At 40.7% G+C, this 14,295-nt stretch overlaps 1 protein-coding gene across 9 annotated transcripts in view; it reads right to left on the bottom strand.

Moving 5' to 3' along the window:
* ARID1B (AT-rich interaction domain 1B) overlaps window positions 1-14,295 on the bottom strand; it is a 347,806-nt gene that overhangs the window by 101,514 nt on the left and 231,997 nt on the right. For all 9 annotated transcript variants that reach the window (XM_053382240.1, XM_053382241.1, XM_053382242.1 and 6 more), the window contains one exon: window positions 12,768-13,011. In XM_053382240.1, the coding sequence (XP_053238215.1) occupies window positions 12,768-13,011 (244 nt within the window). The remainder of the gene's footprint in view (window positions 1-12,767; window positions 13,012-14,295) is intronic.

Genomic DNA, 14,295 nt, shown 5'->3' with positions numbered 1-14,295 from the left:
AGAAATCTTACATTTTTAGATTAATGTTAATTTCAGAGAAACACAGTTAGTGTACAAACAGTAAGAAGATGCCTAATAAACTGTTGGAAATGTTTGCTGCAGGTTGTGGGAATGACTGCCAGGGAAGGGGCATTTTATCTTTTCCTCTTACAACCACCTCTTCCTTTCTACCTCGCAGTGTAAACATACACACACAGTTAACTTGATGGACATCAACTCCATAGCGGCACAGGTTATGAGATTAAGGGATGGGCACCTGCCAACGCAATCGCCTCTACAACCCCTGTCTTGCAATGTATGCCTCTCAGCTACGTGGTTTGCATTTTGAAGGTAACTATAAGGGAAGGAGATGTTTTATTGCCATCTATTCTGGCCTGAAAGTAATTTCAAATACTGAACCTGCAAATTAAATTTACTGAAGAAGAGCCTAAGAAGCATGCCATTTATACCCTAAATAGATTTGTTTATCACTTTACACTTTTGTTGTTTTGCATTTCTCTTGTTTTCCAGTAAATTAATGGCTGTCTTCAAACCCAAATGACACCACAGAAGATGCAAAGAACCCAGAGGTGATTCAAGACCCTTGTTGTTTTTCTTATAATCCTATTTTCCAGTGGATGGCTGGAAATTCACAGGCTATCAAGGGAGCCACTAAGCCATATAAAGGGCTCACAATAATGACAACCCCCCTTCTTCTCCTCACTATTTTTACAAAGGGAACAGAGGTCAGACCAACAAGCTGCCAGAGAAAACCTGCACAGCAAATGTAAAAGTACCAGTAAGAAGGAGGCTTCCCGGAAAATATGCCAGAGGCAGCTGTCTCAGTCTCACATTCCGGATATAGGAACACTGCTTGTTCTGCTACAGCTCAAGATGGCCCAAAGAATCAAGCCGTATCTCTGCCCATGCAGGTGTATGCTTACACACATACATAAAACCTTCTCGGTCTATTTCTTGCATATAATGGAGAGGGCTAGATGTTGCCTCTAAATGTCCTTGCCATGACAAATCAGTATGTCACATTACTTTTTATTTCATTTTTATTTTATTTCCCCCATTATTCTCAAATTAGCAGCACTGAACACAATGCATCATACAATACAAATTACAAAATCAAAAATCAAATTTAGTACTACTACTATACATAACTGAAACTTATCTGTAGTTGGGATGTAGTCCTTAATACTCATAGCATCTTTTACAACTTAATCATGGTGGCTCTGGGTAAGGTGCTCAAGAGAGTGGGGACCAGGTTGTTCCAGACATTCTATAATCTATACCAGGCTTCCTCAACCTCGGCCCTCCAGAAGTTTTGAGACCACAATTCCCATCATCCCTGACCACTGGTCCTGCTAGCTAGGGATCATAGGAGTTGTAGGCCAAAAACATCTGGAGGGCCGAGGTTGAGGAAGCCTGATCTAGATCCATTTCAGTCTGGTTTAAGGTCCCAGTTGAGGGTGGAAATGACACTGGTTGCTCTGAAGGATGACCTTCTGGGGGAAACATGGGACTGTGACCTTGTTGTATTGGATCTCTCACTGGCTTTTAATACAGTGACTGGACTGGCTCCATGGGTTTGGCATGGAGCCACAGGGTTATGGTGCTGTTCTACTAATCTAGAGGGCTGGTTGCTGAGGGTGGTGCTTGATTACTACAGCTTGGTTCCGTGACAACTGGCCCACGGGGTCCCTCAGAATTATATCCTGTCCCTTCTGCTCTACAACATCTACATTAAGCTGCTGGATATCAGGAAATGTGAAGCTGGGTGCCATCAGTATGCAGATGACACTCAGCTTTGTTTCTCCAGGTCATCCATCAGGGGAGGTTGAGCAAGTTCTGAACTGAACACTGGTCACACTGGTATGGATTGGATCAGGGCTCATCCTGATAAGATGCAGATGCTGTAGCTTGTTGGTTCAGGAATTGGTTGGTTCAGAAATTAGGAACACCCAGAGAAACATCCCAGAGCATCAGGACATATAGGGCCAGAGCCTGGACTCTCTCTCTCTCTCTCTCTCTCTCTCTCTCTCTCTCTTTAATAATTTTTATTAACAGGCCAATCACATCACATTAATTCCAAATAACAACAATTCCAAATTACACAGCCAAATTTTTAAAATTTTTGTTGGGGGTACCCATGCTTCAAGCTCCGAAAGGGATCCGATCATCTCTCTTGCTGCTGCTTTAATTACACAGTTCTGTCAAAATAATATTCACAGTTCTGTTCAATCTTCTCTTTGTTGTTTTCCTCCTCTTCTTGTTGTTATCTCCTTTCTTTGTGATCTCTGATAATCTCCACAAGCGGGTTGAAGACAAACGTTGTTATGTCCTGTGTGGATTTTACACTCATCCAAGAGCCATAAAAGCAGACAGATGCCATTTCAACACCTCTGTACAAAACATTCCGACAGTCTGTCCTGATCTCCCCAGGCCCGCCGCTCCCTCATAAATTTTCTCAGGGGGCCCTGCTAGGCCAAGCCCACACTCCAACATAGTAACAACCATAGTCCTCCTCCCCTTGGATTCCTGCGGGCAGGCCTGCCATGATAAATCTCTTTTTATGACTGCGTCACAAAGGACTTACTTTCGTTTCCCGATGCTCCCATAAGCCACGTCCTTGCATAGTAATTATTTTCCACACAGTTCTTATTCCTCCTGCTTGTGATCAGTAATTGCAACGATTCTTTTTTGGGGGGGGATTATTGGGTACTCACATAAGACAAAAAAAGAAAAGTTTTTCTCCCCCTCCTTTTCAGTCTCGCTCCGACATACCGATCCTTTGATGAATCTTCTTCTTGATTTATTCTTCTTCTTGATTTATTGTTAAGTCCAGCCCGTCGCTCCTCTTCCCAGAGATCCCTTTAGTTAGCAGTCCTTACTCCCGATCATCGCTTGAAGTATGTGCGTTTGCTTCTGTTCTGATTGTTTATTTTGAGCTCCCGCAACTAGCTGCGCAGATCATAGACAGCGTCCAGGAGAGCCGACCCACACGAGGGCTTTTGTGCCTAGTGCCCTCACCCCCTTTCGAATCTGGGGGTGAATTATGGGCACAGCAGGCAAGGCAGTGTTCACCATTCCTTTGGGGTAACGAGGGAGGCTGCATACTCCCATAACAGCCTCTTAATTACCTCGTGTGAGCCGCAGAGATGGTATTGTCGGCCATCTTCCGATGCGCCCCCTAGCGGCCCCCCTGGGCCAGAGCCTGGACTCTCATAGGCCCTCTGCCCTGTGCCTGAAGAACTAAATGCCTCCCATCACACATCATCGGTCTGGCACTGCAGGGAGTGCACCGGGAAAGAGTTCTATGGAATGGAGGAGTCCCTGTCTTCAGGCCAGAGGATTGGCCCTTTAAAGGTCTGGCATTCTCTAGACAGGGATGGAGTCTGGAGATGGTGGTCTGGAGACAAGAGGCTCAAAAGGCCTGTCTGTTCCCAACCCTTGTTAGCTTTGAGTGAAGTGTGATAATGCTGTTGCGGGTAGGTGGTGGTAACTGCCTTGGCCTCGCAATGCCTAAGAAGAAGTTGCAGTTCTCCATGGTATGGTAGCCTTGCCTTTTCTCCAGCCCAGCCTTGCCTCATTCTCTGTGGTGTCCAGCATCAGACCAGACCAAAACACTAATTGTTTTATTTTGCACTAGCTGTTTTGTTGAATATTGTTGCCTGCTCAGAGACAATAGCTTAAGAGCAGAGGTGGGGGATGGGATTTCCAGGAAGCATCTGATTGGACACAGTGGGAAACTGCATAGGCCTTTGGTCTGATCCAGCAGGATCCTTACTATGCTCTTATGTTTACTTTTATTATTACATCAATTTTTAGTGTTAAAACGATTTGTGCGACCTGTCTGTCCACCCTGTGTACTTGTTTCTTTTCACCTTTCCACAAATGTACGCACATTCCTGTTTGTTGCCATTGTCTGGCAGCTTTTATGTTTTCCTTCTGTTGCATAAGGTGTGAAAGGGAGATTTACACCTTGAGTTAGGAATGTGCACTAGCCACATGCTGGAGAATCATGACTGGCCACAGTTTGCGGCAGATTTCCACTGTGTGCTTGGAGACACGTATGTTAGCACTGTAGAAACAGGTATAACTTGACTGCTGTATGACATGGAAAATGGCTCTGAGAAAATCACAGTAAATATTTACTCCTAGTAAACTAGCAGAGGCTTGATGTTACATGAGTGAGCCTCAGATTCCTGTCCTTCCCTTCCATCATCCTCACTTGGGGGATTCATTTACTTTTAATTCACTTACTTCCTGTTTTAAGGTGATCCACAGTCTGTTTCTACATCTGAACTGGGAAATAGGGTTGTGCATACCCTCCAAGCTGAAATTGAGAGGGCAAGTCAAAACATGGTTTGCCAGTTTAGCTCAAACCAAGAAATAAGTGAATCTGAATGGAGAGAGGAGAAACCCGCAGGCTGGAACATCTCAAGAACCATAGAAAGTTTTACTCTCGTAAGATTGAATGTATTGCCCTCAGCTATACTTGAGGGACGATTGCAACAGATTCCACACAAAAAACGCTTATGTCCCTGTGGAGATGGCAGTACCGAATCGGTGGTGCATGCCCTTCTGGCTTGCACTCTTTATAAAGACTTGAGGAATGGGGTTATCACCCCTTTTTATTGTCCATTCCAGGTCGCCCAGCCACTGCCACAGTGTCCTTTCTCTTGGCAGATCAAGATGAGCAGGTGACAGCAAAGGTTGAAAGGTTTTTAGCTGGGGCAATTAGAATAAGTTCCACTATTTGACTATTGATTCAAAGCCTAAAATGTATTTTATATAATTGACTTCTTCTTTTTTTGTATATTGTATTGTTGTTTTATTGCTATGGCCGATGGTTGACGCAAGTAAAGATTCATCCATTCATTTTCAAGTACCATAGAAAGTTAAGTAACAGAGGAGACAAAGCCTCTCCTGACAAATCTGAACATACATAAAGAATGCTAAATCTAGAATACTAGCTGTGGTATTTGAGTGTTGCAATTCTCCATGCATCTTTAATCCACATGAACCCTTTATCAATTCAGAATCCTCCACAAGGTCACACACAACACTTAGCTACATGCCTTTAATGTGGTTTGGAAACATCCAGCTCTTATGTCAGTTTCTGTTTGCAAGGGGGAGTAACAGCATTAATAACTCCTGGTTATATCATTTATAAACATGCAGATGTGGGTTATTAAAGATTAATGCATTTCAGGATTGGTGTCGGCATTCCGTTTGTCTCATGCCGAAACCAATTCTGTTCTTCATTAGTCAACGACAACCTACATCACCCTGTTGTGGAAGAGAAATCAAAGGTACAAGTGTGAATTGAGAATAAGCGATGAAACTGATTACTAAGAAACTTAACGGCTGTAATCAATCAACACATCTCAATAATTTGAGTCCACCACTATCTGGGGATAAGGGGGGGTAAATCCACAAGGATAGTTTGTTATTATTTGAATACATCCTTAGAAACACCATTATCAATGACCTCTAAAGAATTTTTTAAGCACTTCTCATCTTTACAAATATAACTAATTGTGGAAATTGTAATTTGAAAAAGGAAATTAATAAATTAGTAAATAATAATTCTGGATTTGAATTAATTTCCAAAATTGTAGCTCTGCCATAGAAGATAATAGGAGCAGCTCATAAACGCCCCCTGCAAATACTTTTCTTTTTCAGTGACTTTGTCCAGGTACAGTGGTTGACAGTTATGTCTTCCATGAATAGACACTGTCTTCCTTGGATAGACTACACAATTCTCATAGTTCTTACACTCTCACAGAAGTGGCAGTGACAATATATAAAGAAACTGTTGAAGTGTCAGTCCAGCAACTACACTTGCAAGTTCCACAGAACTATGTTTCCTCTATTTCATACCAATGACAGTAGGGAATAGAAGATTTGTGTATACCTTAAAAGTTACTTCTGCTCCATGCGTTTGCGTCGGAGGACAGTAGGGAAGACAGGGCTCTGCAGGGTCCCTAATCTATATAGAAGTGGTGACAGTCTACAGCAGCTCAGAAAATAAACATCAGCCACAGTTCGATTTATAAGAAGTTTTACCAAGAAATAAAGCCCTGCAGCCAACAACAACAAAAATTTGTTGACAAAGCGGGAGCAGACTAACTGAATTGCCCTGTAAATGCATCCATCATTTCTTAATATTGAAACATCTGATGGGAGGAAAAAAAGATACCTTTCCATTTATGATGCGTTCACATCAATATTTTATGATGAGAACACATGAAATGGAAAGAGGAGAATGTAAATTGTTTCATCTGTAAGACCATAAACTAGACATGTATAAAACTCATATTTTCATAATGCAATAATCCAAAATACAGTATTTTTCATGAATGTGACAACTGTGGATGAATGATGGGATAAAAAGTATTACTTCAATAAAGGAACAGATTTTAAACATTTACAAATTAAAAGAAAATTCTAACTGGCAATGTGAATTAAGCAACAGATGTTGCAGGTAAACAACACTTTTACGACTAACAAGGGCGAAAATACTGTAATTATTTGTCATCGTCTCCTCTAATACAAGGAAATGTCTATAGTTTTAGACACATATTAAACATAGTTTAATTATTTTAACATGGTTTTAATGATTTGATTATTTGTGGTAATTTAAATTAGTGCAACACATTTATTCATGGGTAACCTATGTCTTAAAGGTTTAAGTTACTTAATAGTAACGTAAGAAATTAAAAGCTCTGAAAAAGAGGGAATAGGAATTATCCTCATGGTGCTAATACCTTATGCGAAGTAAGTCCTTTGGCTGTTATCCTGCATTGAATTATGTTGCTGAAGTCCTACTGAGCAGCTCATTACTTTGCAAGATTGCAACTATAGAATTCAGCAAAAATTACTTGTCATTAAAAGTGTTCAGGATTGAGACCCAATTAATGTCTATAATCTGGTGGATTTATCTTTTCTTCGAAGCTAAAATTTCTTCCAAACCAGAAAAAAACAATTGTGTTGCTCACTATCACAGTAAATCTACCAAGGATCGCAATGAATGAAGAATATTGCAGATTGCTTTATTTGATATAAGTTGTTTATTTTAAAGTTATTGTGACTTTTTTGTATTGGATCAGATTGTTATTACGTGTGTGGTCTTTGCTGTCTATTTTGTTGTTTCTTCAGCTTGTAAACTGCCTTGTGTATAGTAATATAGAAAGGAGGTATACAAATTAAAACTTAAATGAAATGAAGAACAGTCTGCTTCACAGGCAGGCACTGACAAATCTACCTGCCTCCCTGCTGCATGTAAATAACTGGACAAGACAGACTCATAGCAGTCTCGGATAGGCTTGTGCAATAGTTTGGCTATGAAAAGAAACAACTGGTATTTAATCGACAGTTTCTGTTTTTAGCCAAGTGTCCACAAGTAAGGCAAGGCCCCACCTTTGCTTGCTAGATGGGTGGAGGAAGAGGCGGGTTCTTGTCTGACTTGCAGGAAGCTTTAGAACTCCAGGTCCCACAATTCCCAGCTGGCATGGCCAGTGGCCAGGGATGATGGGGAGATGGAGTCCAACAACATAATCATTTCTGCTTTGGAGAAAGATAGAATCAGCTTGAGAAACACCTGTTTCTTTCCCCCTCCAAAGCTTTCTGCAGATGGGGAAACTCTGCCTTTCTCTTTAGCAAGCATGGAAGGTTAAAGGGAAAGGCAAAAAAGTACTTAGTGAGCAGGAAGTGTTGGCAACAGAGACAAGTACCAGCCTTTCAAATCTTCCTGCAAGTAGGACAAGACCCTGTCCCCCTTTGAAACCTATTGTGCTTCCTAGAGGCCCACAAGGAGAAGACAGAAGAGTCATCTACACAGCTGCAAATAAACCGTTTTAAATGTGTTGCAAAATGCAATATACAAATGTGACACTAGATGGCGAAACTGAGCTATGCAAAATTCAATGTATTTTTCAAAATGTTTTTTTAAAAAAGCATTTTCACAGCGTTTTTTTATATGTGTGTAGATTCCACCAGAATCTCCCCTGCCTTGGAGAATGGCAGAAAATGAGAGAGACACGCACTGCAACTTTCCATTTGCTAGCACCTCTGCAAAGGAGAGAAGACCCCACCATTCCTTTCTGGCTTCTAGCAAACATAGGGGGCTTGGAAGAGAAATGGTTCAAAAAAAGAAACAAAATACTGGACATATCTGCCACTTTTTACCTTCTCCACACTGCTGGTGCAAGTAAGACCAGACTCCATGGGCTTGCCCAAGGGGTGAGAGGGCATAGGAAGCTGCCTCATGTTGAGTGACACCATGGTTGTATCTAGTACACTACTGTCTACACTGACTGGAAGTGGCTTGCAGATTTCAAATAGGATTTCAGTCTTTCTAGCCTATCTTGAGATGCTGAGGATTGAATTTGGGGCCTTCTGCATACCAAGCAGGTGCTCTATCATTGAGCTATGACCCTTCCTCAAATAGGTAGATAGGAATAGGCACAAAGGCAGAGGCTTGGACAGTAAAGCCAAGCTGATATGTGTAGATTCCTGTATGTAGGGAATGCTATCTTCCCTTATGGAGAAGCCTGGTGCTTACCTGTTCTATTTGATTGGTAAGACAGAACCTGTTGCTGCTCATGAACTGCTGCTATATGTTGGGGACAGAAGAAGAAGAAGAGGAGTTTGGATTTGATATCCCGCCTTTCACTCCCCTTAAGGAGTCTCAAAGCGGCTAACATTCTCCTTTCCCTTCCTCCCCCACAACAAGCACTCTGTGAGGTGAGTGGGGCTGAGAGACTTCAAAGAAGTGTGACTGGCCCAAGGTCACCCAGCAGCTGCATGTGGAGGAGCGGGGATGCGAACCCGGTTCCCCAGATTACGAGACTACCGCTCTTAACCACTACACCACACTAGCTCTCTTCCCTTGTGGAGAAGCCTGGTGCTTACCTGTTCTGTTTGATTGGTAAAACAGAACCTGTTGCTGCTCATGAACTGCTGCTATATGTTGGGGACAGAGAGACTGAGAAGTCTGGAAACTGAATTCCCTTATTATCATTATCACAAGGCAACATGGACTGTAATTCTATGTATCTTAATTCACCATTTCACAGATCTGCACATTCTACGCTCCTAAACTTTATGATACCAATCTGATTTGTAAAACTAAACAGTCAGGGCCAATTCTGGAGCTTTTTCGGGTGAGCGCTCTGAATATGATTACAGCATGGCTGAAGTAGCATTAAGCTTTATATAAGCAACCAACCACTCAGAGGCTGCCAACCTTTTTTCCTCCCAACAAGGTGCTCACATCTTTAAAAGCTGGATCAGAGGCAGAAATTGAGCCGGTATTATTTTTCCTATAATTTCATTTGCACGTCAGAAAAAGCATCACCTGCTCAATTTCCGCATGAGATGCAACTGGTAAAGGCACAGGAGCTGTGCCACAGAAAAGCTGGCAACCCTAGCAACTGGTCATCTTTCCCTGCCTTTGTGTTCCCCACTGACCGAGAACTCACCTCAAAATGTCATATACAGCAGCAAAAGAATATTTGAAAAGTCACCTAAGAAAAACCAGTAACAATACCCCAAAGAGCTATTGGCAGGATGATAGAAAGTAGTAGGCCAAGTCTCTTTGCTTTCTTTTACTATTTGCAAAAGATTACTGAGAAAAACTTGGTAATTCAAGTTTTGTTTCTGTTGAATTATCTGAAATATCTGACATCAAAGGAGATACAGAGGCGTATGACTGTGTTTTGATGATCAACAAAATAAGTAGCTAACACTTCTTCTTCAAGCCCCTATGTCCAAGTATGTTTGTCCCACAAACACTACCTGAAACTCTCTAGAGTTACCAACTTTGTAAAAACAGTTTCTGTCCATGGTAAGAATATAATTACTATTATTACTACTACTATTACTATTACTATTATTTGTCAGCCACCTTACTCATGGAAATGACCTAAAGTGACTTTCAGACACAGTAGAAATACAAGCACTAATGACAATAAACACAATCAATAAAAAAGTAAAAACAAACAAACCCACATCTGTGCAAGTAAGGAATGACTTTTAGACAGGCATACTATACACCATTATATGAAGTTCATCTTGCTCTTCATAGTGTCAGAGATTGAAAAATACAGCTACAGTTAAGTGAACAAATGAAACGTTTCCCTTGTATTGCTGTGACGACGTTCTGAAATTTGTAAAACTGCTAAGTAACCGTTTTGTGCATTAGGTGTAACTTTGTCAATTAAATTGTTGTACTGCCAAGGCCAATAAATGTCATTCATGAATCTCAAAAAAACAAAACAAAACAAAACAAGCTGCTGTAGAACATTTGACTCCGGAGAGAAGTGAAACCTTTTTAAACATGAGAGATTTTAAAAGGGCGATCATGTCAATTTCACTAATGCATAATCCCTTTGTTAGAGTGGGTTAAAATAACAGCAAAACCAGAACAGACTCAAAAGGTTCCTCTCAAATGAGCTGTCTATTCCTTTGAATATTAAACAAAACTGGTTGGGTAAGGCGTATAAGTGTTTGCTATTTACTCTTTGATTTGGCTGCATGGGAATGGGTCTTAGTTTATAGTTTCCTAAGATTTAACAACATCCTCTTCCATTACAGACTGCTTGCACTCCCAAGACAATTGGGAGTGGGGGTAGTGTTTACTATTTTGGATAGTTAGTCCACAGAATAATCAGGGCTTGCATCAGGGTGTTTCTGTGGCTACTAAAGCACCTGGTGAACATGTAATATTAGGGCTTGAGAGCTGGCCATAGAATCATGCACTCACAGTCTCTTCCTTTTTACATTTTTGCTTTGTTAGTAAATTGGGAGTTTTGGCCCAGGAGGCAAGCCAAGCTAGCATTCGCTCTCTTCTCTGGCATCAGCAATGCATTTTGATGTTCTGCTGTGTCAGCTTCCACTCCTCAGCTCTGGCTGAATTAAGAGAGAGTAGTGTGCAAGCCTCCTAAATGACATGCATCATTTTTTACTAGTATTAATATACCAGGACATATAGCATAATAATTTAGTAAAATACGAATCATAAATGAGGAAACCGAAGTATAGACTGTACAGAGATATATGCACGATCTCTCTCCCCTCCATTGGGTGTTTATTTAGAAAGAAAAATTTTAAAACCAAAATCTAAGTTACAGATTGCTAATGTCCCCAAAACACAAATTATACATTGTGGCATTGTTATAAGGAAGATGATTTGATAAATTATTTATTCATAAACTTGTACAAGTTGTTGTCCTTAATAGTGATTCTCCACTCTGTATTTTATTCTCAGGGTGGAAATGCTATCAGGGAACAATTATAGAGGATAATAATAATAATAATAATAATAATAATAATAATAATAATAATATTTATACTCCAACCATCTGGCTGGGTTTCCCCAGCCACTCTGGGGAATTATTATCAGAAATACAGTTTTTGATCTGCACAGGGGGGAAAATGCCTATTGAGTTTTAGGAGATAGTCTAGTATTGGGGCTGTGCCAATGTATTCTAATACTCGCAATGGGTGATCATGAACAACATGGGAGAGAAAATTTGCAATGGGGGAGAAAAGCATTTAAACATTACATGTGACAGAACAAGCCACTGGGAAGCTCATGTGGCAGGTTAGTTGTGTGTGTCCTTTCGATGTTTCTTTAGCTGCCAATTTAATCTCATTTGAGGAAGGAAAGAAGTAAAGGATTCTTTCGTGCCAGCAAGCCCTAGGAATACACCTTTATTTTAACAGCCTTCCCAGAAAGGAACCCCCTGCTACATTTTGGCGTTGTCTTGTCATAGCTATCAGCAACACAACAGCTGCTTGTTTTACAATGACTTGCTAGAGAGAAAATGATAGAGGAAGCCAATCTATGTCACATGGAGATGCTCATAGCAAGACATAACAGGTGGTAATACAAGAGGATTGAGGTCAGAACAAATAAGGTAGGATGAGCAGGAAGAGAAAATTCACTGAAGGCAGGGCCAGATTAAGACCTTTAGAGGCCCTAACAACTTTGAAGATTGTGGTGCCCCCATATAAACTATATCTCATTCAAAATATAAACAATAACAAACCGTAAAATAAAATTTTGCTTTTTGAAATGAAACAAAACCTACAAAACAATGGAAAATATTTATTTTTGAAGAATTTTCTCCTACTTTTTCTAATTGCAAAACCTTTGATCAGATTCTCAAAACTAATCTTACATAACACATCTGCTTCTATACTTAGTAGAGATAAGGTCTTCAGCCTGCCTTGCTGCATGGTTGTTCTGTTGGTATTTTAAATGTACTTCAACTGGGAAAATGAATACTCAGCTGAGCAATTTGTGACCATTCATGTTAAAAATCTGGCAACAGAAAATTTCTGTGGTGTTCCCCTTCCCTTGGTGCCCTAAGCACATGCTTATTTTGGCTAATGGCTAATCCAGCCCTGACTGAAGGTAGAGAAAGGTCACATGAAAGGAACATTTTAAGACAAGTTGAGTCCCTTCATTCAAGTCCTTTGGGATAGTGGAAACCCACAATCAATGTTTTTGAGATGCCGGAGACCAGTTTGTGTAGCAAACTACCAAGATTACCTCCTGCACAACCCAGTTCTATAATGGCAGTGTGATACTTAAATCTTATGTCACAATGTGATAATTCATCTAATGTCTGAATTATTTAGCACATTGAAAATGTGATCTTTGCCCATGATGGGAAAGTGCATAGCATATACAAATGCTGAAGGAAACATTTTAAAAACGAAACAGTAGAGGTTAGATGGATATTTTTTTTAAGCCCGCCATTTACCTGGAATACTTGCAGGAGAAATGGGACCAGATCTTGACTGGTTGCTTCCAACGGGAGAGCCCACAGGGGAAGGGGAAGGCCCCCCAGGGATACTGGAGAGATGTGGGGAGGCATGAGGGGAGAAAGGCGACTGTGCCGGGTTGCTCTGCTCCCCTTGACTGCTGGTGGAACCTGATGCACTAACCGCTGAACTCAGTGTTGCTTCAGTTCCTGTGGGCAGGTCATCAATGGAACCCGATAAATCCTGAGAAAAAAGAGGGGAGGGGGAAATTGGTAAAGGAGCAGTTGGAACCAACATCTAAGGTAAAGTATGTGGAACAGCAGAAGATGGTAGGACATTTTTCAATTTGTCATGGAAACACTGCCTTGAGCTGAAAAGAAGGGGCTAAAATTTTAAACAAATGGAGCACTGTTTGGATTTTCCTCACGCCACCCCACAATATAAAGGCATAACAAATGTGCAACACACACTCAGGCATGTCATATTTCCTAGGAAGTCAAGGCTGTTAGAGGGGAAACGCATTCACATTTCAATTTACCTTATTTCTTACTACAATGTGGCTGCAAGTTAGACCTTTGCTAAAACCCCAGTGAATCACTCATGGAGCTCTCTCTCTCTATATATATTACCTGGGTTTCTAGGACACTCACAGATGTCCATTTGTGCATATTTTAATGTTCTCGGTATTTTATTTTGCAGTTTATTAGATGACTGTCCTGTACAATTATTTATCCTATTAACCCATTTATATATGGTGAGTTTTTGAATATGATGCTGGTGCTGCAGTACAGTACTTTTATTCACTTTAAAATCAGATAGAAAAAGCAAGACCCAAATCCCTTAGCAGATTACATTAATGCAAGATTTGTTCTGGTGTGCTGCTTACATACCACTATAGTAAATACAGTGAGCTTATTTAAAATACCCCTCAGGCTTCAGGGGTTCCATTTTTATTTATTTATTTTCCATAACCACAAGGCATAATATTGGAAACATAGCAATCACTTCTGCTATACCAACAGAACACAAAGTTATGGCAAGTAGTGAATTTATGCCAGTTGCACCAGTGGTGTACAATCACAATGCCGGTGAAATAGGAAAAAATGCACAGAGCTGGCAGAGTGAAGTCCTGTGTTACTTCAAAGGTTATTCTCACTCTCAACGATGACATAACAGAAAATGGTGGCATAATAAAAGCATTCCATTGGATCACAGAATCAAATGCAAACACTTCCTCATTTCCTTGTCTATCACCCAGCCACATCAAAGGATACAATTCTGACTAATTCAGAAGCCAATCTATGAGTTCCAGAAAGAAAAAACAGATCTCATACAGAAATTTTTGTGGCATGTGGCTGTGAATGCACAAATGAAAGCTCTGGTGATGGAAAACATGGTGACAGGGAACATAACGCATGAGAAGACGTAGGGTGTATTTAGGTACTCTGTTGCAGGACCCTGGATTTTGTTTTAACCCACCACGCACCTCATCTCCATTGTTGTAATTGGGGTTGCAAAAGTGAAGCA

The sequence above is a fragment of the Podarcis raffonei genome, chromosome 3, assembly GCF_027172205.1.
Source record: "Podarcis raffonei isolate rPodRaf1 chromosome 3, rPodRaf1.pri, whole genome shotgun sequence".
Classification (NCBI taxonomy): Eukaryota; Metazoa; Chordata; class Lepidosauria; order Squamata; family Lacertidae; genus Podarcis; species Podarcis raffonei.
Note: the sequence above shows the minus strand (reverse complement) of the source record. Positions and strands in the feature narration are given on the sequence as shown.